Raw genomic sequence first — 21,661 nt, 5'->3', positions numbered from 1 at the left:
ATCTTCCTTGTCTACAACTGCAAAGTGGAAGAGGCATCAACCCATCTATGTTTATTCAAAGGAAGGCCTGCCTTACATCTCCCTGGTAAGTGTACAAAAGATATTAAAAGACCCCTGTTGGACCAGAGGAAGTGTCCACCTAATCCAGCATTCTCTGGTTAGAGTGCCAAAGTTCCCAGAATGGAGGAATAATTCTATTGATTAGCCATGATGGACCTCCAGGTTCAGAAGAAGTGTACCTCTGAATACTGGCCGCTGAGGAACAAACATCAAAGGGGAGTTTAATACTTCTTGGCCTCTGCTAGTCACAGTTGCTCTAGTGAGTTTTGTTTGATTTTAATAGAGAATATCTTTCTCCAGGCCAGTTGGCAACCTTGAGGCAGAGGGAAAGGTAAACCTCTTCCTACAACAGCACCATCATGTGGGAGTGCCCTTTTAAGACTCTGCCACTTAGTTTTGGAAGACTCGAAAGCTCCAGCCCTTACCTTTGACTTGCCAAGCTATCAGGCAATTTGCCTTTTTCATTCTTAGTGAAAAGGTGCAGCTCGCTATCCACTTTCCTCATCAGTCTGCAAAAGGTGTCATGCAGATTTGTACAACAATATATTCAGTTTCCCAGCAAGCCCCTGGCCACATCTCTGCTACCCAGGGGCGGCCCGAGGGTGAATGGCACCCTAGGCAAACTCCCGGGGCCCCCCTCCACAGCACTCCCCCTCCATGAGGCCACTGTGCCCCGCCTCCCCACCCCCTGGCTCCCCCCGCCCCCGTGGCCGCGCCTCCTCCTCCTTCCCTTCCCTCCATGGTCAATTTCAGTGTGGGGAAACTGGCATTTGAGCACCACACTCCCCGGTTAGCCATCTAAGGCGCCCCCCCCCCCGGCCAAACACCTGATAAAGACTCAAACACTCACTCAAAGTCAGCGCTGTGGGACCAGCCGGCTGGCCTGCCGCAGTAGGAAGGAAAGGCCACGTGCCACCGCCGCCTCCCACTTCCCGGATGGGAAGGAAGTGGGAGGAGGGAGCGGCGGCGCATGCTCTTTTCTGCCGGCCCCCGTAGCGCTGACTTTGAGTGAGTGTTTAAGTCTTTATCAGGTGTTCGGTGGGGGGGCACTATAGATGGTTTCAATTGAGTGTGGCACTCGAGCGCCAATTCCCCAGCAATGAAATTGACCAGGGAGGGAGGAGACAAACTAGGCGTTTGCTGAGGGAGGGAGAGCCCAATTCAGCGCCCTCTACCTCCCGGCACCCTAGGCAGCTGCCTAGTTTGCCTAGTGGCAGGGCCGGCCCTGTTGCTACCACATCACTGGGCTTCCATGGCAACAAGAGCTAGGCCTAAATCACTGGCCCACATTCTTCTCCCTTTTTTCTTCCCTTCTTCTGTGGCATCCCCTCTCATACACAAGACCACCTCTCAGTTTGAGTGGTGGTTCCATTTTCTTGTCTTAGCAATTGGCATGGGCCACCAATTTTATTTCTACAGAGAACTGCAACAGTTCTGCAGGATCAAACCAAAGATCCACCCAGTACATGATTCTTCCTCCTGTTCAGGCTTCTGAGACTCCCACAAGCAGGGCTTGAAGGTAAAAACCTTCACCTTCTGTTTGTCCCCTGATCAACTGGTATTCAAAGTTATACTGTCTCTGAGTATGGAACTTTGATTTGGTTATCAGCTAATTGCTTCCAAGATATTTTATCCTCTATGTATTTCTCTATTTCTCTTTCAAATGATCTAAGCTAGTGGCCCATCGTCATATCACTTCATCTTCTGACAATGAATCCCATCATTGCATAAAGAAATATATTTTTGTCTGGCCTGAATTTATTACACATCAATTTCTCTACATAAATCCCAGTTCTAGCTTTACGGGAGAGGAAAAAATCCAATTTCTCTCTTCCATACATCATTTTGTTAATGTCTCGCCCCACTCATAAACTTTTTTTCTAAACTAAAACACATTAAATGATTAGCCTGGCACAGAGTTTACCATGCCGTTCCATAGCAGCCTATTCATAACCCATAATAAAGGATTCCTTATGGAGCTCCTTGCAACCTGCATGCATTTTATTACGCAGCATAAACTTGATGCCATCCATAAACTTGGCCACTTCGGTGCTCACCCTGACTGCAGACCACTGACGAATACTAATTATTATCAGTCCCTGTACTGATCCATGGGGACTTCAGAATTGCAGCCCTATCCTGATAACAAACCTGCGATATTACCCAGAGTAGAGTAAAATCAGCCAAGGACAACCAATTGGGAAGGGATTCAAATCTTGGTCTGCCAAACACAGTGCATTCCACAGCATCTCAAGGGCTTCTGACATTACTGATTGATTGATTTACTTCACTGATAGCCACCTTTGCTGCTGAGATTCAAGGCAGTACAAAATATAAAAAATATGTACAATCAAACAGCCAAGACCTCCAATAACAAATCAGTAGCACTAGGATTGAAGAATGAAAAGCAGTACAAACAAGCAAACCACATGTCAAACATGCAGCCTGCGGGCCAAATCAGGCCCCCAGAGGGCTCCTTATCAGGCCGCCGAGCAACTGGCTCTTGTCTACTTCCTTTCCCCTCTCTCTTGCTTCCTTCTGCATCTCAATCACACAGAAGCTTGCTCAATCACACAGGGCAAAACCTCAAATTTCTCCAGTGGTTGAGGCTCCTCCTCCTCCTGGTCCAATGGAGAGGGAGAGAAAGAGCCAGAGTTTCCTTTGCCCAGTTCCTTGGATCCCAAGGGAGAAATACAAAGAAAGCACCCTTAAGACCAACAAGTGCTAATGTTTTAAGCATGTTTTATTTTAAGGGTTTTTTTAAAAAAAAAATCTTTAGTTGTGTTTGTCTGTGTCCTTTAAAAAGTTTATTTCTCTGCCACCTAATCTTACACATGGCCTGGCCCAACATGGCCTAGCCCAACCTGGCCCAACAAAGTCTCATTTATGTCAGATCCGGCCCTCATAACAAATCAGTTTGACACCCCTGAATTAAGGCGTCATTGATTAAGGCAGCTAAGGTTATAGGTATTCCAAATGTAGGCCTCAGTTAATCAGGCTTGATTTGAGCTATGGTTCAGATAGATGTAATTTTTCTCTTCCTTCCCAGCCATGAGAGGGTTGCGCTACAATGAGCTGAACACTGTCACTAGAGGTATAACAGTTCCTGGAACAGGAGAAGATATTCATACAGTGAAAAGGGCCTTCCTCCGACGATTTGCAGGTATGGTATATGGTCCATGTAGGGTAGCAGCTCTGGGTTGGGAAATACCTGGATATTTTGGGGGTGGAGCCTGGGGAAGACAGGGCTTGAGGACACATATTCCAAAAGCACCTTTATATATTCAAGTAGTCTATAACTGTCCATTAAAGTGTCAGGAACATAGTGTATACTAGATTAAAAATAAAAGCCTTAAAAATAAAAGGTTCCTTAAGGCAAAATGATAGGTATTACCAGATAGACACAGAGGTTGGGCGGGTGCCCAGATCCACATATGAACAAGTTGCTTTCTTTGGAACCATCTACACTACTAACTTCAGCCAGTTTGGCTGCTTTGTCTTTCCTCTAGTCTAAAGCATTATCAGAAATGTCAATCTATGAGACTAAAGTTTTACCAGAAAACCCTCATCAACCCCTCCCAATTACAATTCCCAGAATTCCTGTGGAAAGCCATGACTATTCAATGGCCTAAAATCAGTTTGGCTGCCATAGATACAGTCTCTTTTCCCTTTTTTTTGTTTTTTGCCACTGGCTGTCTTAGGGTGATTCCGCATTAGCCTTTGCTCTGGCTCCGACACTGTGTTTCCCCCGGGGCAGATGTTGGTTTCCGCACATTTTGACCCGAGGCGGCAGTTTGACCCGCCTCCGAAGCTGTGCTGCCCTGGATTAAGGAGATCGGCAAAATACCAGATCTTTTTTTTACTGCGGTTCCAAGGCTCAGAATCTTATGTGCAGAACTCGAGGCAGTGTGCTGTCAAACTTCTTGCATCAGTAGAACACACCCACATAACTCCACGCCCATGATTCCGCCCAGTTATTTCGTCATACTTCCGCAATTTTACTCCCTTTGGAAATTATGCAATATTTTCCTGAAATGGATTAATTTTTTTAAAAAAACAACTCGTTTCGCGTTACAACGCGAAAACAATATAACGATGTAACGCTATTTTCTTTTTCTGAATGCATCACTTAGTTGCACCTGCCCCCTTCTTTACTATATTCCACGTGAATTTGATAATGTGCCATTGCATTGTGATTATGTTCTTCCCCCCTCCGAAAAAAAATCAATCCTGACTGCTATATTTTTTTCCAAATAAGATCGTTGCAACACAACTAAATAAAAAGCGATGTTGCACGAACTACTTTAAAATGCGTGATTGCCACTTTTATCGATCCCCCCCCATGGCCTCAAACGGGAGCAGAAATTTGATTATGTTTACAGCTTTATATTTTTGATAGGTTGGGGAAACTTTCTCCCTTAACCCCTCTGCATATTTCTCCCCCCCCCCATTTTCACGCATCTGTTTGTAATTTGTTATAGGTTTTAACGGAAAACTGTGTGCTTAACATTCAGCGTGTGTGGATAAAAATGGTGGATCGCCGACTCAGGCAGGGCGAAAGGAAAACACGTGACTTTGCCAGTATTATGCCTCTGGCATTATGTTGTAATGCAAACAAAGATGTTACGTTGTAACGCAAACACGCATGCGTGTAAAAAAAAAAAGGGAAACGTATGAGGGAGGGGGAACTCCGGGAGCAGCGGTAATGCGGAATCAGAAAACATGGAACAGATTGGGAACTGAATCCGGGGGAAATCCTCTAATGCGGAATCAGGAAATCTGGCCCACATGGAACAACCCCGGAGCGAAAGGAGGGCAAACGCCAAATGCGGAATCAGCCTTAGTCTGTGCCATTTTGCTTGCAGGTGGCTCACTGGGGAGGTCTTCTCATGCCTCTCATCCAGTCTGTGATTTCACTTCTGTAGCCCAACATCCAATCCAAAGAACTCTGCAACAGTATCTTGGAAATGGGGAATACCCCTTGTTTCAGTCTATTGCAATGTTTGAGAGCAGTTTTATCCAGGTAAGTGAAAAAGAGGAGAGGCTATCTTGAAAATACATTATGTACTCTAGAACCAAGATGGTCTGAGTTTTTATCCTTGAAAGCCAGTTTGGTGTAGCGGTTAAGTGTGTGGACTCTTATCTGGGAGAATTGGGTTTAATTCCCCACTCCTCCACTTGCAGCTGCTGGAATGGCCTGGGGTCAGCCATAGTTCTCGCAGAGTTGTCCTTGAAGGGGCAGCTTCTGTGAGAGCTCTCTCAGCCACACCCACCTCACAGGGTGTCTGTTGTTGGGGAAGATGATAAAGGAGATTGTAAGCCGCTCTGAGATTCTGATTCAGAGAGGTGTGCAGGGTATAAATCCATGGTCTTCTTCTGTAAGGATCAGTCTCCAGGTGAGATCTGGGATCTCCCATTATCACAGCTCATCTCCAGACTACAGAGATGAGCTCCCCTGGAGAAAATGGATATTTTGGAGGGTGGATTCTGTGGCATTGTGCCCCACTGAGGTCCCTGTCCTCCCCAGGCTCTACTTTCAAATCTTTAGGAGTTTCTTAACCTGGATCTGACAACCTTATGCCCCCTACTTCCCACAGGTGGCCAGGGGGGATCTGGGAACCCTATTCACTGGCAGGACATTCCCCTTTTTTTTTTTTTTTGAGGTTAAAACAATTTTATTGGTAACATATAGTAATAAATCTATATCTTACATCTTTAAAAAAAAACATTCCTGGCAGGACATTCCTGATGGGTATTCTGTATAAACAGATATAAGTTGCTCCTCTATGCTGTCTTTTCAGATTGTAGTTAGGAGATTTCATGATATTAAAAACTCCTTAAATACAAAAAATGTCAACCTAGCCTAAACTTCTTCCAAACAAGCTGGCTTTCTGTTTCTGGAGTTTTTGTTTGTTTGTTTTTGAGCAGGGAAGTATCCAAACAGCCCCCCCACACACGCACCCTGTAGTGTGAAGTGATACAAGACAAGAACTGTTCTACCATCACATCTGGTTGTTTGTGTAGACTAGTCAGCTGACATTTTGCCAAGTGGTTACATATCAAAATGTGTATATTAGCCAGTCGCAGGTACCATCCTGCTGCCAAAGGAGTAACCAGCAAGAATCTTTCTGATCCTCTGCTTCTCTGAATTTTGGAACCAAAGTAGAAGTATAGCCTAATTCTTCTCATTTCTGACAAGACAAGAGAGTTAAAATGGGCTGACAGTCACATAACCAGTATCTGTCTGTCTATCTATCAGTGTAGGAGACATGTTTTCTACAGTATGAGATTTGCCTTGTGGTGTTCCACAAGGTTCAAGTTTAGTCCCCCATGCAATCTCTTCATAAAAGCCTTGGGAGAAATCATTCATAGTTTTAAAATTGGGTGCTATTAATATGCTAATAATGCTCAGCACTACATTTCTTTATCCATTAGCTAGCCCTCTTTTAGCCATTAGTTGCATGGTTAAGATTAAGAAGCTGAAACACCAAAGTCTACATTTCTTTATCCATTAGCTAGCCATCTTTTAGCCATTAGTTTAATGGATTAAGGAGCTGAAACTGGATCCTGACAAGGCTGAGGTAATGTTGAGTAGGAAGGCCAAGGCCTTGAAGGGCAGTTTTTATGCTGTCCAGTTGTCTCTCATGGACTCAGTTAAGAGCCTTGGGGTGATTCTAGGTCCACCTTTATTGCTGGAGAAGCAAAGCTGATGCAGCTGCAATAAAAGGCATTCTGCCAACTCCACTTAGCTCGAAAGATGGTCTTATAGGAGGGTTGCCAATCTTCAGTTGGGGACAGGGGATCCCCCAATTTGGTCCTCCTCCAACATTAGGGTTATCAGAAAGTGGGGGGGGGAAATGTCTGCTGGGCACTCCGTTATTCCCTACGGAAACCAGTATCTATAAGAAATAATGGAGAATTGGTCTGTGGGTACCTAAGGCTCTGGAGGGACTGTTTTTTAGGCAGAGGCACAAAATTTTCAGCTTAGCATCTGGTGGCTGTCCTCAAAACACCCCCCAAGTTTCAAAAATATTGGACCAGGGGTCCAATTCTATGAGCCCCAAAAGAAGATGCCCCTATCCTCCATTTCTGATGGAAGGAAGGCATTTAAAAGGAGCACGGTCTCTTTATATGTAATGGCCAGAACTCCCTTTGGAGTTCAGTTGTGCTTGTCACAACCTTCCTCCTGGCTCCACCTCCAAAGTCCCCAGATATTTCCTGAGTTGGACTTGGCAACCCTATCTCATACCCTAATTGGGCTGAATTGGCCATTTGAATCCATGCTATGATTACCTAGACTACTGTAATACACTCTACATGGGCCTGCCCTTAAAAACAACTCAAAACCTCTATTTCAGGAGTGACCAACGGTAGCTCTCCATATGTTTTTTGCCTACAACTCCCATCAGCCCCAGCCAGCATGGCCAATGGCTGGGCTGATGGGAGTTGTAGACAAAAAACATCTGGAGAGCTACCTTTGCCCACCCCTGCTCTGTTTGGTACAGAATCACACATCCCAGCTATACAGAACCTGCATATCATTCCTACTCTGCAGACACTCCATGGTTATTGATCAGGTACTTGGCTCCATTCTTCTTATATTCTCCAATAACAGGGCCAGGTCACCTCAGGATGGGGCTATGGCTCAGTAGTAGAACATCTGTTTTGCATGTAAAATGTCCAAGGTTCACCTCCTGCTAAAAAGAATTTGGCAATAAGTGATGTGACAGACTTTGCTATGAGACCCTGGAGAGCTGCTGCCAGTCAAAGATCAACTGTCTGACTCAGAATTAGGCAGATTCATGTGCAAGATAGAGACAGCCATCTTGTGTTTCTTTATCCTTAAACTGGGTGACCAAAAGCATCATGCCAAAGCAATATCAGTTGTTCTCAGCTCTTGCTTTTCTCTTCTTGAAGGTCACACGGAAGGGCAAGCAAGTATTCATCCACAACAACTGTAACCAGGCCATTGTGGGTATTGCCACCACCAACCCCAAACTGCCCTTGCCCAATATAATGTTCATTGCTCGTCCAGGTGTTGGCCGGGTCTCTTCAGGACAACACAGAGAAGAGTTGATGCTCACGAGGTGAGTGTAGGTGTCATAGAATTGTACAAAACAATTGCTGTGCAGTCCTCTGCACTGAAGATGCTTTAAGAAATAAGCAAATGCAAGATGTAAAGTTGTAATGCCTACCAAGATATAATTTTGCTCCACCACCCGATTAAATAGTTCCTGATCGGCCCAACACAGGTTTGTGAAAAATAACCGCTGGTTCTCTGATATATATTTTTCTTTCTTTTTTTAATGTCCTTAACATTAGGACCTGGATTATATGATTCTGTCCTGGTAAAGTGGATCTTATGACTCTCTTTGGTCTTCTCTCTTAAGAAGGACTTCCTCCCATGAACAAGGGCTTTTTCCGATGCAGAAAGAATTCTTCTGATAGGGAAAAAGTCCTTCTTTGTTGAAGGAAGTCTTTTCTGCTGGAAGAAGACTTGGTGGGAGAGAGTCCTAGAATCCAACCCTGGATTTATAATATTTATTTGTTCATTGGAAGGGATCATAACTCCCAAGGCAGCATGCATTTTAATGAGTATTTTAATAGTGCTCCTTCCTTATACAACAATAGTAGTTGATGTACCTGTGACATTTTCATTCTGGATATATAGTGTGCAATAGCTTGGGAACTGGCAGTAGCTTTTATGGAAATAAGGTTGGTCAGCCCTTCACCAGCAAATGCCAGGAGGTTTTTTAGGGCAGTGCCTGGGGAGGGTGGAGTTTCAGTGGATGTGATGTTGCATCTTCTGTGCTGTTCTAGGAATTTCCCTAATCTTTATAGTAAAGACAATAAAGACAGGGGAATTCCAAAAGTGTCATGGAGGATGCAACGTCCATTTTAGGTGGAGATTTGGAGAATGTGACAACACATCTGGGTGATGTTCTAGTCTATGTCTTCACTACAGAAACTGAGGAAATTCCTAGAACATCACCAATGATGCTACTATTTTTTTTCTTCTGCTCCTGAAATCACAAAAGGTAGAGGATTTAGGGTTGGGAGTTATCTGCTATCAGTCCTCCCATCTGACTCTATAGCTAGTCTCCAGTGGAGGGGGAAAGGACCAACAATGAGAAATATAGCTGGGCTTATGCCTGTTGTCATCAGGGCTTTTTTTTCCCAGCAGGAGTGCACAGGAATGCAGTTCCGGCTGGCTTGGTGTCAAGGGCTGTGGTCTAATATGCAAATGATTTCCTGCTGGGCTTTTTCTACAAAAAAAGCCCTGTATGAAACAATGGTACTATCTGGAGGTGTATGCAAATAAGTTCCTGGTGGACTTTTTCTACAAAAAAAGCCCTGATTGTCATGATGTCCCAAGCAGCTGCCTTGTCTTGCTTGTGCACAGAAACAGGCCCTGAGCACACTTCCCCACGTCCAGCTGGACACCTCCTACCATTTGAACTTCAGTTACTCTACTGGATGGAACATGGTGGAAGAGAAGGAGGAGCCAGTCTGTTAGATACATTGGACCTCGTTTGGTTGCCCCCAGGTGCTCTGCATTTTCATCCTCTTGGCTTTCACAACAGGCTCATCCCTTTGAAGTTTGTGCGGATCTCCATCCATGACTCTGAGAAGCAACTCATCAAGATCAAGCTGATCAACAGACGTTCTTATTACCTTCAGCTGTATTCCTCCACTGAGGATGTAAAGGCCTTGTTTGACTGCTGGCTGTCACTCATCCGCCTCCTCCATCATCCGCCACGCAGCTATTTGCGGCCCTACACCAAATCTCACACAACAAGAGAGACCCTTAGTGTTCAAGTTGTCCCAAGTGAAATAGCCATAGAAACAGAACTAGATCATGATGACTTTTCAGATACAGAGGTGAGAGCCCAGACCAAAAATCTGGGAAAACTTTTTTCCACAGAACTTTTAAAAATATTTCCAATGGGAAAATTGAAAAATTTGGGAGAGCATTGAAAACTGAACTATCAGGGTTTTTTTCCTTCCTGAATAAGTGAAATGGGCTAAGATAGCTCAAGGTACAACAATATGCATCTCTCTCACTTTAGTATGGAGCGAATCTATACTTTTGCTTATAAAAACTAAGGCAGTTAGACTTTAAAATTTGATAACTAATTAATACAATTTTATATGTAAACTAAGCAATGAAGGATAGATTTTATGACATTGCAGGAGCAAAATATATTGATTCAATAAGGAATAAGTTAATATATTAATTAAAAAAGGAATAATTTAATATATTTCAAGTTTCACCCAATTTCCATTTTTGGAAAACAAAAGTAAAAAGCCCTATTTTTCCATGGTTTCAAAATTACTGGAAATTTTACACCTCTGCTTTTAGGGTATAAATTCAAGCTGCAGTAGAAGGGTTGCCATATCTCCTAACCCTCAGTGGGCATTGCCTGCTGGCACTCCAAGTAGCTGTTGGAAGAGAAAAAATATTTTAAAAACCACTGTTGATGACATCATGATGTCACTTGCGGGGGGGGGGGACCTGCGAATGACATCATACCTCTCTAGGAATTGCTGTAAACTCTTCCACCATAGAGTTTCCAGCGATTGCTACAGAGATATGATATCCCTTCTGGATTTTTCATGAACTGACGTCATGCTGTTGCTGACAGCCCTCATGTCACTGAGCCCCTGGTGTTCCTGCTGGTTGCCAGGATGGGCCTGGCAACCCTAGTCAGGAAAGAAAGAGAAACGCTCAGTCTGGATCTTGCACACTGGCAGCCATCTTCCCAGAATTCCCCCTCTTGTGCTTGGTCAGTTAGTGCAGTTGAGTTTAGTACCCTCTAGGCCCCTGAAAACCCCAGCATTTACTGCAACATGTGCTTGGCTCCCATTCAAAGAATCCAGTTCATTCTGTCTTGCTTACTTCTAACCTTTCCCCTTCCTTTTCTTGCTTGCTACTTTTGTCCCACAGTATTCTGCCTGTCTTGCTATCATCTCCTGGGACCTGAACTAAGAGGAGGAGCTAGACTCATGCCATTAATATACTAAAGGGTATTTAGTGTCCATTTGTGATCAGTTGGTGTTTCTTAGTAGCTGCGTATGATGGCCCTCTCTCTGCTTGAGTCTTCTCCTTTTTATACATTTTGTTTCTCATATTGTGGCACCCCTTTCTTTCTCTCTCTCTCTCTCTCTCTCCAAACCTCACCCCTTCTGGAATTGCTACTCCACCACCCCAAAACGCTGTCTCTCTCAATGGCTTTTCCATCTTCGATTGCCTGGCTGATATTTCTGTTTAGATGCCTCCCCCATCTCAGATTCCTAATGTCTGAGGCTGAATTCTCATCCTTTTCTACAGCCTTCATACACTCTCTATATCCACTGAAATTGACACAATCCAGCCTGTACGAAGCCGTAGCTTCCTCTGTGGCCTCTTCTCTGTACTTTGGCTCCTGTATACTGTCTGTTATGAATTGATATTGCTTTTCCTTTTATGACCCCTTAAAGGAAACTCCCTGTCTCATGCACTGGTCACTGCTAGCCTTCACTGTTGCCTGGTACCTTCTCCTTTTCCTCCCCTTCACCTTTATCCAGAACTCTGATGCAGTCATTCACCTGATCATATGATGCCCTCTTTGACTTCTTATATGTTCCAGACTCCAGCACAAACTCCTTGCCTTCAAAGCCTTACCTCCCCTTATCTCTCTACCCTCATAAGGACATAAGACCATAAGAAAAGCCATGTAGGATCAGGCCAATGGCCCCTCCAGTCCAACACTATGTGTCACACAGTGGCCAAAAAATACAGGTGCCATCAGGAGGTCCATCAGTGGGGCCAGGACACTAGAAGCCCTCCCACTGTTGCCCCCCCAAGCACCATGAATACAGAGCATCACTGCCCCAGACATAGAGTTCCATCTATGCCCTGTGGCTAATAGCTACTGATGGACCTCTGCAACATATGTTTATCCAATCCCCACTTGAATCTGTCTAAGCCATCTCTGCATGTAGCTGCCACCACCTCCTGTGGCAGTGAGATATAGCTCCTCATGGTCAACTACATCTCATCCTGCTCTTCCAGTTCCACCACTCATTCAAAAGTCCCTCTTGCTACCTCTTTTGTCTGGAGCTGCCACCCAGAATTCTTCCTCCCTCACTTCCTTAGAGTTCCTCCTTTTCTGTAGGGTCAACCACCCACCACCATGCAAAAACAAAGCCTAAGTGGAATATCCTCTCATTTATCGCCACTGCTGCCCTCCTTCCTCCTTCTCTTGCTATCTCCTTATGTCAAACTTTAGCTTTGGAAGCTCCTCAGGGCAGCAACCCTCCTTTTACTCTGACATGCTTATTGATGTTGAGATATAAGTAAATGAATTACATTGGTTATTTCTTATAGGATGAAGACTGGGAAGACGAGATGGAGTCTTTAGAGAGGAAGGCAACCAAATCAAAGCTTCAGAGCCAGGAAACCATCGTGGGAGAAAATTACACAAAATCAGAGGATTATATAATTCGCATGAGATCTAGGCTGCTGACCAGTAGTCGGCGGAGCCTGTACTCTGATCTGGAGAGCTTTGAAAGCTACAATACAAGTCAACCTGCAATATCCATGTAAGTCCGGGGGGGGGGCATTTTTGTCTCCAGAAGACATGCCACATTGAGGGCAGGACAAAAGGGCTTCAGCTTTAATCACAGCATGCACACAGATTACCATCCACCAAATGGTGACTTATCACAGTATGGATATCACCATCCAGCAAATTGATCTTTTGACAAATCCTGCCAAGTGGTGAGAATCTTAACACAAGTTGGCACCTGTTTAGAAATCCAGGGAAGCTAAGGAGCAGCTTCTTATCACTTGGCATGGTGGTACAGAGAAATGAAACACCAATAATCCAGGGTACACTCTTTCATCCTGGGGTACTTTGGTCATCTGTCCTGTACTACCAAGCAAAAGGTTCAGATATATATTAAAATGGCCAGAGACAGTTGGCTTATTCAGTGACAATGCTGAACACATGCATGTGTCTTATACAAGGGCTCCGCAACAGGGTGCTCATGGCTGCCATGGTACCCTCCAACACCTTTCCTGAAACCCATTCAGGGCTTTTTTTTGTAGCAGGAACTCTTTTGCAGATCTGGCCACACACCCCTGATGTAGCCAATCCTCCAAGAGCTTACAGGACTCTTAGTATAGAACCTACTGTAAGCTCCAGGATGATTGGCTACAACAGAGGGGTGTGGACAAATATGCAAAGGAGTTCCTGCTACAAAAAAAGCCATTAACCATTTTGTGGGTGAGGTCAGGCGGGGCATTTGCCCAGCAGAGCTTCTGACTAGCAGCTGAAGATTCAGTTAGCTGGGCAGAGTAGATTAACATGGTTTCAGTGGCAACTGCCACCACAGTCTAAAAATTATCCCTCTTCTTCCCTGAACTTAGGCTTCCTCTCTGTGATTGGATCTGTCTCCTGTAGCAGCCATTTGGTCAGAATTCCAAAAGTGCCCTCAGGTTCGAAAAGGTTGAAAACCCCTGGCTTACACTGAGTCACGCCATTGGTCTATCAAAGTCAGTACTGTGTACTCTGACTGGCAGAGGCTCTCAGGATCTTTCATATCACTTCATCCTTTTAAAGTGGAGATGCTGGGGGTTGAACCTGAGACCTTCTATATGCCAAGCAGATACTCTACCACTGAGCCACAACACCATTCCTACTGTCCCTGGTGGATGAGATGCTGATATGGTCCATTTGGTCCTGATATGATGCATCCATTGATGCAGCATGAAGGATGGACTGTCAAGACTACTATAAAATCCCTCAGTAATCAGTTGCTACCTGGAAGCTGTTGATGTAATATCTAAACAGCTGGGCTCTGTAGTCCCAGTTCTTTTATGAACAGCTCCCCTGATTTTTTTTAGCAGTCTTGGTCTTAGCTCATTTCCAGGCTGCCTCTGTCTACTGACACCTCCATGCTCCTCCACTCTTATTGTGGCCAGAAAGGGACACTGGCAAGTTACTAATTGATTAGTGTCTGTCTGCTTCCCTATCATAGTTTCTGCAAGCATAGTTTCAAAGCTTTAGAATATGGAAAGGGAAAATATTCATTAGTTTTCAACATCTGCTGCACTAATAACTTGGTCAGTTTTTAGAACAGAAGGTTGGCCTTGGCAATTGATGCAAACTCCTAAATGTTCCCTCCCACTGCTCCATTGACAAGCGTTGCCTGAGAATGATGAGAAAGGGTTGACTGAGAATGGATGGAATGAGAGGAAGGGTAATTAAAACATAAGATGCATTGAAGTCAATGCTGAATCTAGACAACCATTCTGTTTGCTTTACAAAGCAGCGGTGAAAGCAGCAGCATAAAGCTGCTTTTGCATCTTTCTGCAATGCAACTTGAGGAAACTGTCCTAGGTACTGAAACAAAGCAGGAGTCAAGTTCGCCTTTAAGACCAACCAATTTTTATTTAGAATGTAAACTTTCGTGTGCTCTTAAGCACACTTAATCAGACAAGGAATCCAGCACAGTGAGCAAAGCCATACATAGCTGAGCAGAGCCATACATAGCAATGGTTTGACTTGGTGTGAAGTAGCTTCATATATTCAAGTCTGTTCTGTGCAACTTAGCTTTTGGTGGTCTGCAGATTTGTGAAATGTGGTGGTTGTTTCATTAAGTTGGTAATGAGTTAATACTTTGTTATATCAGGTAAGGGTAGTCCCCTGTGCAAGCACCAGTCCTTTCCGACTCTGTGGTGACATCGCATCACCAAGTTTTCACAGCAGACTTTTTACAGGGTGGTTTGCCATTGCCTTCCCCAGTCATCTACACTTTACCCCCACCAAGCTGGGTACTCATTTTACCAACCTTGGAAGGATGAGTCAACCTTGAGCCGGCTACCTGAACCCAGCTTCTGCTGGGATCAAACTCAGGTCATGAGCAGAGCTTGAACTGCAGTACTGCAGCTTGCCACTCTGTACCATGGGGCTATATTATATCCGTTAAGCTTTATTTGCACAACTCACTATGCTTGGTATTGAGCTTCCAAAGTTCTGAATGGTCTGTGGCCACCAGAAGGACCAGCACTTCCTACAAGAATATTGTCCGTATGTCAAGATCATCCTAAGAGCTATTGCTCCAGGTCCCTCCACTTTTGTAAGTTAGATGAGTTATGCTCTACTTATGCAAACCCCTCTCCCCAAGAACTATTTGCCTGGCATCATTCTTGTCATCTTTTAGGCACCAAGTAAAGTCTAGATTGATGACTCAAAGGACATGTTTTCCATGCAGAAAGTCCTAGTTGTTGGGAAAGGCTTTGTTCTTGAGGCCTAGGAGAGCCATTGCCAGTTACAGCATAGAGTTCTGAACTAGATAGAGCAATGGTTTGACTTGGTGTGAAGCAGCTTCATATATTCAAGTCTGTTCTGTTCAAGTTAGCCTTTGGTGGTCTGCAGATTTGTGAAATTTGGTGGTTGTTTCATTAAGTTGGTAATGAGTTAATACTTTGTCATTATTAATGCTTCTGTTTTTCATTCTGCTGGCTTTGTATGGTGCTATGTTTCTACTGGCTTTGTATGGTGCTGTGGTGCTATTTATAAGCATGGAAATCTTAAATAAGCAAACAAGCTGCAGATTGGCAGTGCAATTCTGGTCAAAGTTGCTCCAGTCTAAGCTAATCAATGTTACTGGGTTTAGATTAGTGTCCCATTGTGACACTGGTGCAAAAATACATATATCAAGCTGACTTGGAGGCTACAAGGGGTTAGGACAAAGTAGAGTCTGAGATGTCATCAGCCTCTTCTCCAAACATTGGTTGAATGAGCTCCAATAAGCTTTACCCCCACTTTGAAAGAACTCTTGGGGAGATGCCACTCACCACATGTGAGCAGGGCATCCTGGCAGATGCTAGAAGGGAAATTCGGATTCCTTTCCTCTCTCTTTTTTCTTTCAGTCCTTTTCATACTGCCTCATAACTATCCTAATGTTCTTAAGGCAGTGCACCAAGAACTAAAAGAAACAAAGAAAAAACGATGCAGTGGGCAGGGAATTTTATTCCAAAAGATTAATAACCACTAAGCGTTGGTGTTCAGCTTCCTCAGGGGACCTGCAGAATACAAATACAGCAATGCTCCCACCAAACCACTAAATCAATAAGGCTAGCAAGAATAACACCATTCAAACATTTTAACTGCAGCAGCTGTTAAGATTTAAACCAATTTAGTTTGGCAGTGTTAAAAATAGCAGAATATGAAAAACGTAATAAATTAACTTAGTAGCAATGCCACCCATGTAATTAAAGGAAGCAAAACTAACCACCTGAAAACTAACCCATAAAAGGCCAGGAGAATAAATGGTTTTACCAGGCACCTGAAACTTAAGTGGCAGGGAGGGAGTTTGCAAATGAGGAGAGCCACAGAGAAAGGCCCCATCCTTAATGGTCAACCCACCTTGCATGAGTAAAGGGGCATATTCCACAGGTCTTGTGTACTGATCTTAGTGCTTTGCAGGTTCATGGGGAAGGGGGAGCAGTCCTCAGCACCCTTCTAAGTCTACTGAAATTATTCCACTTAGGAGGATGTAACTGTGCTTAGGACTAGACTATAACTGGTTTCAATCTATTTGGGGTTTTAAAAGTGAGCTCCAGTATTTTGAATGGTGCCTGGAAATGAATTGGTAGAGCATTCAGGAACTAGTGAGATGACTTCTTGCAGCTATGTCAGTAGGACCGATTTCGCACTCAGCTTACCCTGCTGTCACATTCCTCTTCTCCGCGCAGCATCCTTCGGATTTCCCGCTATCTGCTCCAGAGCTACAGCAAACATTGCAGTTTTCACTGGGCAAACGGAAACTGGTTTTTAGCAAGTGACAGCAGGGTAAACTGAATGCAAAATCGGTCTAGGATTAGTAATCTTGCTCCTGCATTTTGTACTAACTGACATTCCCTAAGTCTTCAAATGCAAAAATCCAATATCAAACACTAACTATGATAAATTATAAAAGCCACCAACATAACCCAATGGCATAGTAAAAACAGACAATTCCATAACTGTGGTGCCACCACAGAAAAGGCCCTGGTCCTAGTGGGCATCAATTTCTCCCCAGGCAAGAACTCAGAGCACAATGCATAGAGGGACAAAGACAGCAATCCTAAGCAGGTCTACTCTGAATTCTACTACAGTCTATATAATGGGGCTTACTCCCAGGAAAGTGTCCTAAGGATTGCCCTGAAAATACACTCTAAGGCATCCTGGACTCAAACATTTGGGATTTTCAAAGGCCAGATGCAGCGCCTTGAATTTAGCTTGGATACCAACCGCCATCCACCAATGTAATGTAACATGCCAGATATAACTTGCAACAGTTAATAATCTTTCTTCCAACTTTTGGACCAGCTGAAGTTTCTGAACAGTCTTCAACGGCAACCCTACACAGTGTGTTAACAGTAGTCTAATCTGGATGTTACCAAGGCATATGCAGATAGTCCTGTGCATGTCACTCTAACTTTATCGTAACAATAGAAAAGAGTATCTGAAGAAGTGAGCGATGACTCACAGAAGCGCATACCCTACCACAAACATTGTTAGTGTTTAAGGTGCTACTGAAGTCTTTTCCACTGCCGCAGGCAGACTAACGCAGCTACCCACCTTGGCCTAAGTTTCCTGTGAGAAAGGATCGGATACAAATGGTTTCAGTTAGGTTTTCTCAGGGCTTTTTTTGTAGCAGGAACTTCTTTGCGTATTAGGCCATACACCCTTGATGTAGTGAATCCTCCAAGAGCTTACAGGGCTCTTATTATAGAGTCTACTGTAAATTCCAGGAGGATTGGCTACATCTGGGGTGTGTGGCCTAATACGTAAAGGAGTTCCTGCTACAAAAAACCCCCCTGGTTTTTGTCAAGATACACGTTTGCATTAGAAGAGGCTTAGAGAACAATCCTAAGGGAGTCTACTTAAAGTTAAGTCCTATTTTATTCAATGGGGCTTACTCCCAGGAAAGCATTCTTAGGACAGTATCCTTGAGCCTGTCTGCCTCAAGGCTATACTGTCCTGAAGCCACTTTATTTTTTATGTCTAAGTATTTAATAAAACCAGTCTATTCCTGATTTTGGTTTGCAGAAGTTCTCTCAGCAGCATGATCATCTAGGACCACCGATTGCTCTGTGATATTTTTAACTAGACCACTTGACAAAATCAACAACTGCTACCCTCTTTGAGTGTATAAGCTAGCTTGTTCCAAAGTATTTCCTTGAGTTTGGCCCTCAAGGGGTTACACAACTGCTAATCTGAGCATTTCTCTCCCCAGGAAAGACAGCACATTTTCTAATATATTTTCAGACGACTCAGACTTAACTCTTAGCAGAGGTTCCCTGCCACCAAGACAGCTTCCAGGTAAGCAGAAAAACATTACCCAGTTGCACATTTTCTTCCCTTTGTACCAAATGGCTCTAAGTTTCATAAGGACGTAAGAACTGCTGTTTTGGGTCAGTCAAGTGCAGGGCTGGTCTTAGCGATTCTGGTACCCTGAGCATAAGTCCAACATGGGGCTTGAGAATCAGTGTCAGGGCCCTCTGCTGTGCTTCCCATGGGGGCCACCCCTGCCAGGGTCAGCCCAGCCCCAAGCAAGAGGGGACCTCCACATTTGCAGTTGGCAGTGTAGCTGCAAGGTGGCCTGAGCCCTCCCTGGACCCCAGCTCACAGAAGAAGAAGAAGAAGAAGAAGAAGAAGAAGAAGAAGAAGAAGAAGAAGAAGAAGAAGAAGAAGAAGAAGAAGAAGAAGAAGAAGAAGAAGAAGAAGAAGAAGAAGAAGAAGAAGATATTGGATTTATATCCCGCCCTCCACTCCGAAGAGTCTCAGAGCGGCTCACAATCTCCTTTACCTTCCTCCCCCACAACAGACACCCTGTGAGGTGGGTGGGGCTGGAGAGGGCTCTCACAGCAGCTGCCCTTTCAAGGACAACCTCTGCCAGAGCTATGGCTGACCCAAGGCCATGCTAGCAGCTGCACGTGGAGGATGGGGAATCAAACCTGGCTCTCCCAGATAAGAGTCCGCACACTTAACCACTACACCAAACTGGCTCTCCTGCTCATCTCACAGAAGCCTGGGCAAAGCATCTCCAATGCATACACTCCCCACCGCAGGTCAGTGGGATCTGACTGGCTTGTTCACCTTGCACCATGTAAATGCAGACTGAGCCCAAGTGTTGCTTGGCCAGTTTGGTGTAGTGGTTAAGTGTGCAGACTTATCTGGGAGAACCAGGTTTGATTCCCCACTCCGTCACTTACAGCTGCTGGAATGGCCTTGGATTAGCCATAGCTATCATAGGAGTTGCCCTTGAAAGGGCAGCTGCTCTGAGAGCCCTCTCAGCCCCACACCTCACAGGGTGTCTGTTGTGGGGGGAGAAGATATAGGAGATTGTAAGCTGCTCTGAGTCTCTGATTCAGAGAGAAGGATGGGGTATAAATCTGCAGTCTTCTTCTTGGCTGCTCTGAGTTTGGAATGAGGAGGGGAAAGTACATTAAAGGGCATTATTTAAAAACAACAACACTGCTGTCACTGCTGGCTACGGCCACCAAGGAACAAGTCCTATGTTAGCTCTTTGTGTCTATCCATTCTCTCTCACATGTCTGTGTTTGTGTTTGGTTTCCAGACAAAGGAAGCAGCAGCGTTAATATCGTCACCATCTTTTCCATTGTCTCTGATCACGCCGATATAGGAGGAGGAGGCAAAAGCTGACCACGGATGAGGAAGGATCTAGGACTGATCCTGGTAGAGGCAAAAAAGGGGAGCCAAAGCTGCATGAAGGAAGGCCTTTGCTTGGATTAAGTTCTGCACAAATAGAGGGGAGGGGCAGCTGTGAAATAGAGATGCCAACCTCCAGGTGGGTCCTGGAGTCCTCCCAAAATTACAACTGATCTCCAGCTTACAGAGAGCAGTTTCACTGGAGGAAACAGTAGTTTTAAAAGGCAAACTCTGCAGTGTGACATTCCTGTTAGAGATGCTGGACTCCCGGTGGGACCTGGGATCCCCCAGAATTACAGGTCATCTCCAGACTAAAGAGATCAGTTCTCTTGGAGAAAATGGATACTTTGGAGAGTGGACTCTATACCCTTGTACCCCACTGAGGTTCCTGTCATCTCCAGCCTCCACCCAGGAGGTTTCCAGTCTGGATCTGGCAACTCTGCCCCCCCCATCCCCCTGCCAGTGTCCAGGGGGGTCCTGACATACCCTAATTTCTGCTGAGTTCCCTCCACAGTCAAAACTTCCCTTCAGTGGAGTTGCTAACCTCCAGGTGGGAAATCAACCACAAAAAGCTGCTTTAAATATCTTTAAGGAGGTTTTCGATCCATATATGGCACGCATAGCAATGTTTATTCTGGTTGTATATGAGAATATGAGCATTCATAATTGTAATATTTGTATATGATAGGTATAAGTAATAACGTTGTGTAAGATGACCTATAAATACTTTGTTGTATAGTTTTGAGATATTTGGAGGTTTGTGGTTTAGTGAAGAGTGATTGTGACAGCCTTTTGGCTTTTTGTGCTTGATTTCTGTATCGCAGTCCCTCCCAGGTTTGGCTAACCTCCAGGTGGGGCCTGGAGATCTCCAGGAATTACAGCTGTGTTCCAGATGACAAAGATTAGATCTCTTGGAGAAAATGGCTGCTTCACTATGGCATAATGCCCCACTGTGGTCTTTTCCCTCCCTAAATACCACCCTCCTTAGGCTTCACTGAAACATCCAGGAATTTCCAAACTCAGAGTTGGCAACTTTACTCAGGTACTGCCCCCAATCTCCAGGAGTTTCTCAAGCCAGAGTTGGTAGCCTTAGCTGTGAGGAGGGAATTAGGAGGTGAAATCCCAGGTGCCCTGGTTGCCCAGGGAGCTGGCAAGGCAGTGCTGCTGTATGGTTTTAAGTTCAGTGGGCCTTTTACTGAAGTGGAGGGAAGGAGAAACGTGGCCTCCAGTCTGCTGCTCTCAGCAAAAGCTGACCTCCATAGGGTGGCTAAAAGGGGGCAGAAAGCGATCGTGAACAGAATCTCAGGCTTCTTGGAGGAAGGGTGGACTAAAATGTGAAGAATGGGACAGGAAAAGAAAAGGTCTATTCATGCTTACAGCAAGTCCTGTGATTTGGTTTGGCCTGCCAAGGTTGGGTCTGGGTGGTATGGCGAAAACCAGAGGAAATCTTTTTCTGGAAGTCTGTGGTGGCCCAGAGTGGTAAGGGAAGAAGGGAGCAGTTGTGAGCTCAGTCACACTGATCCATGCTGACTAATGGATTCATTTTCTCTCTTTTGTTCATTATTTTATCTGAGGAAACAGAGGCATATCAGTTTTTCAAATTCCTGCATTCTGCTTTATTTTGTTCAGTTACTACTTTGTTATGTCATTGGTGGCATTCAGCAGCTCCATGTTAACTTTTGGTTCTTGGCTCATTTATCATTTCATTAAGTACCCAATCTACTAGAGTCACTTCATCTAGGATCAGCTTCCAGAGGGGCCATTTTGTTCACCCAACATAAGCAAAACAACAGTTTTTGTGAGTTTCTCTCCCAGTTTTTCTTCAGGGAGAAACCTGCAAATAAAACCATGCGTAAGGAAGTGGAAAACTCTGTGCAGTTATCTGGAGATGT

The 21,661-nt window shown here is 44.5% G+C and overlaps 1 protein-coding gene across 1 annotated transcript; it reads left to right on the top strand.

Moving 5' to 3' along the window:
* LOC132578395 (Golgi-associated RAB2 interactor protein 5B-like) lies at positions 1–19,763 on the top strand. The gene is made up of 8 exons (XM_060248410.1): positions 1–85; positions 3,110–3,223; positions 4,926–5,083; positions 7,978–8,147; positions 9,645–9,942; positions 12,431–12,645; positions 18,334–18,419; positions 19,678–19,763. The coding sequence occupies exons 2-8, from the start codon at positions 3,112–3,114 to the stop codon at positions 19,761–19,763; spliced, it is 1,125 nt and encodes a 374-aa protein (XP_060104393.1). The 5' UTR covers positions 1–85; positions 3,110–3,111.
* Positions 19,764–21,661: the final 1,898 nt, after the last annotated feature.

This window comes from Heteronotia binoei, chromosome 1 (genome assembly GCF_032191835.1).
Source record: "Heteronotia binoei isolate CCM8104 ecotype False Entrance Well chromosome 1, APGP_CSIRO_Hbin_v1, whole genome shotgun sequence".
Taxonomy (NCBI): Eukaryota; Metazoa; Chordata; class Lepidosauria; order Squamata; family Gekkonidae; genus Heteronotia; species Heteronotia binoei.
This window is presented reverse-complemented; position numbering and strand designations above follow the sequence as displayed.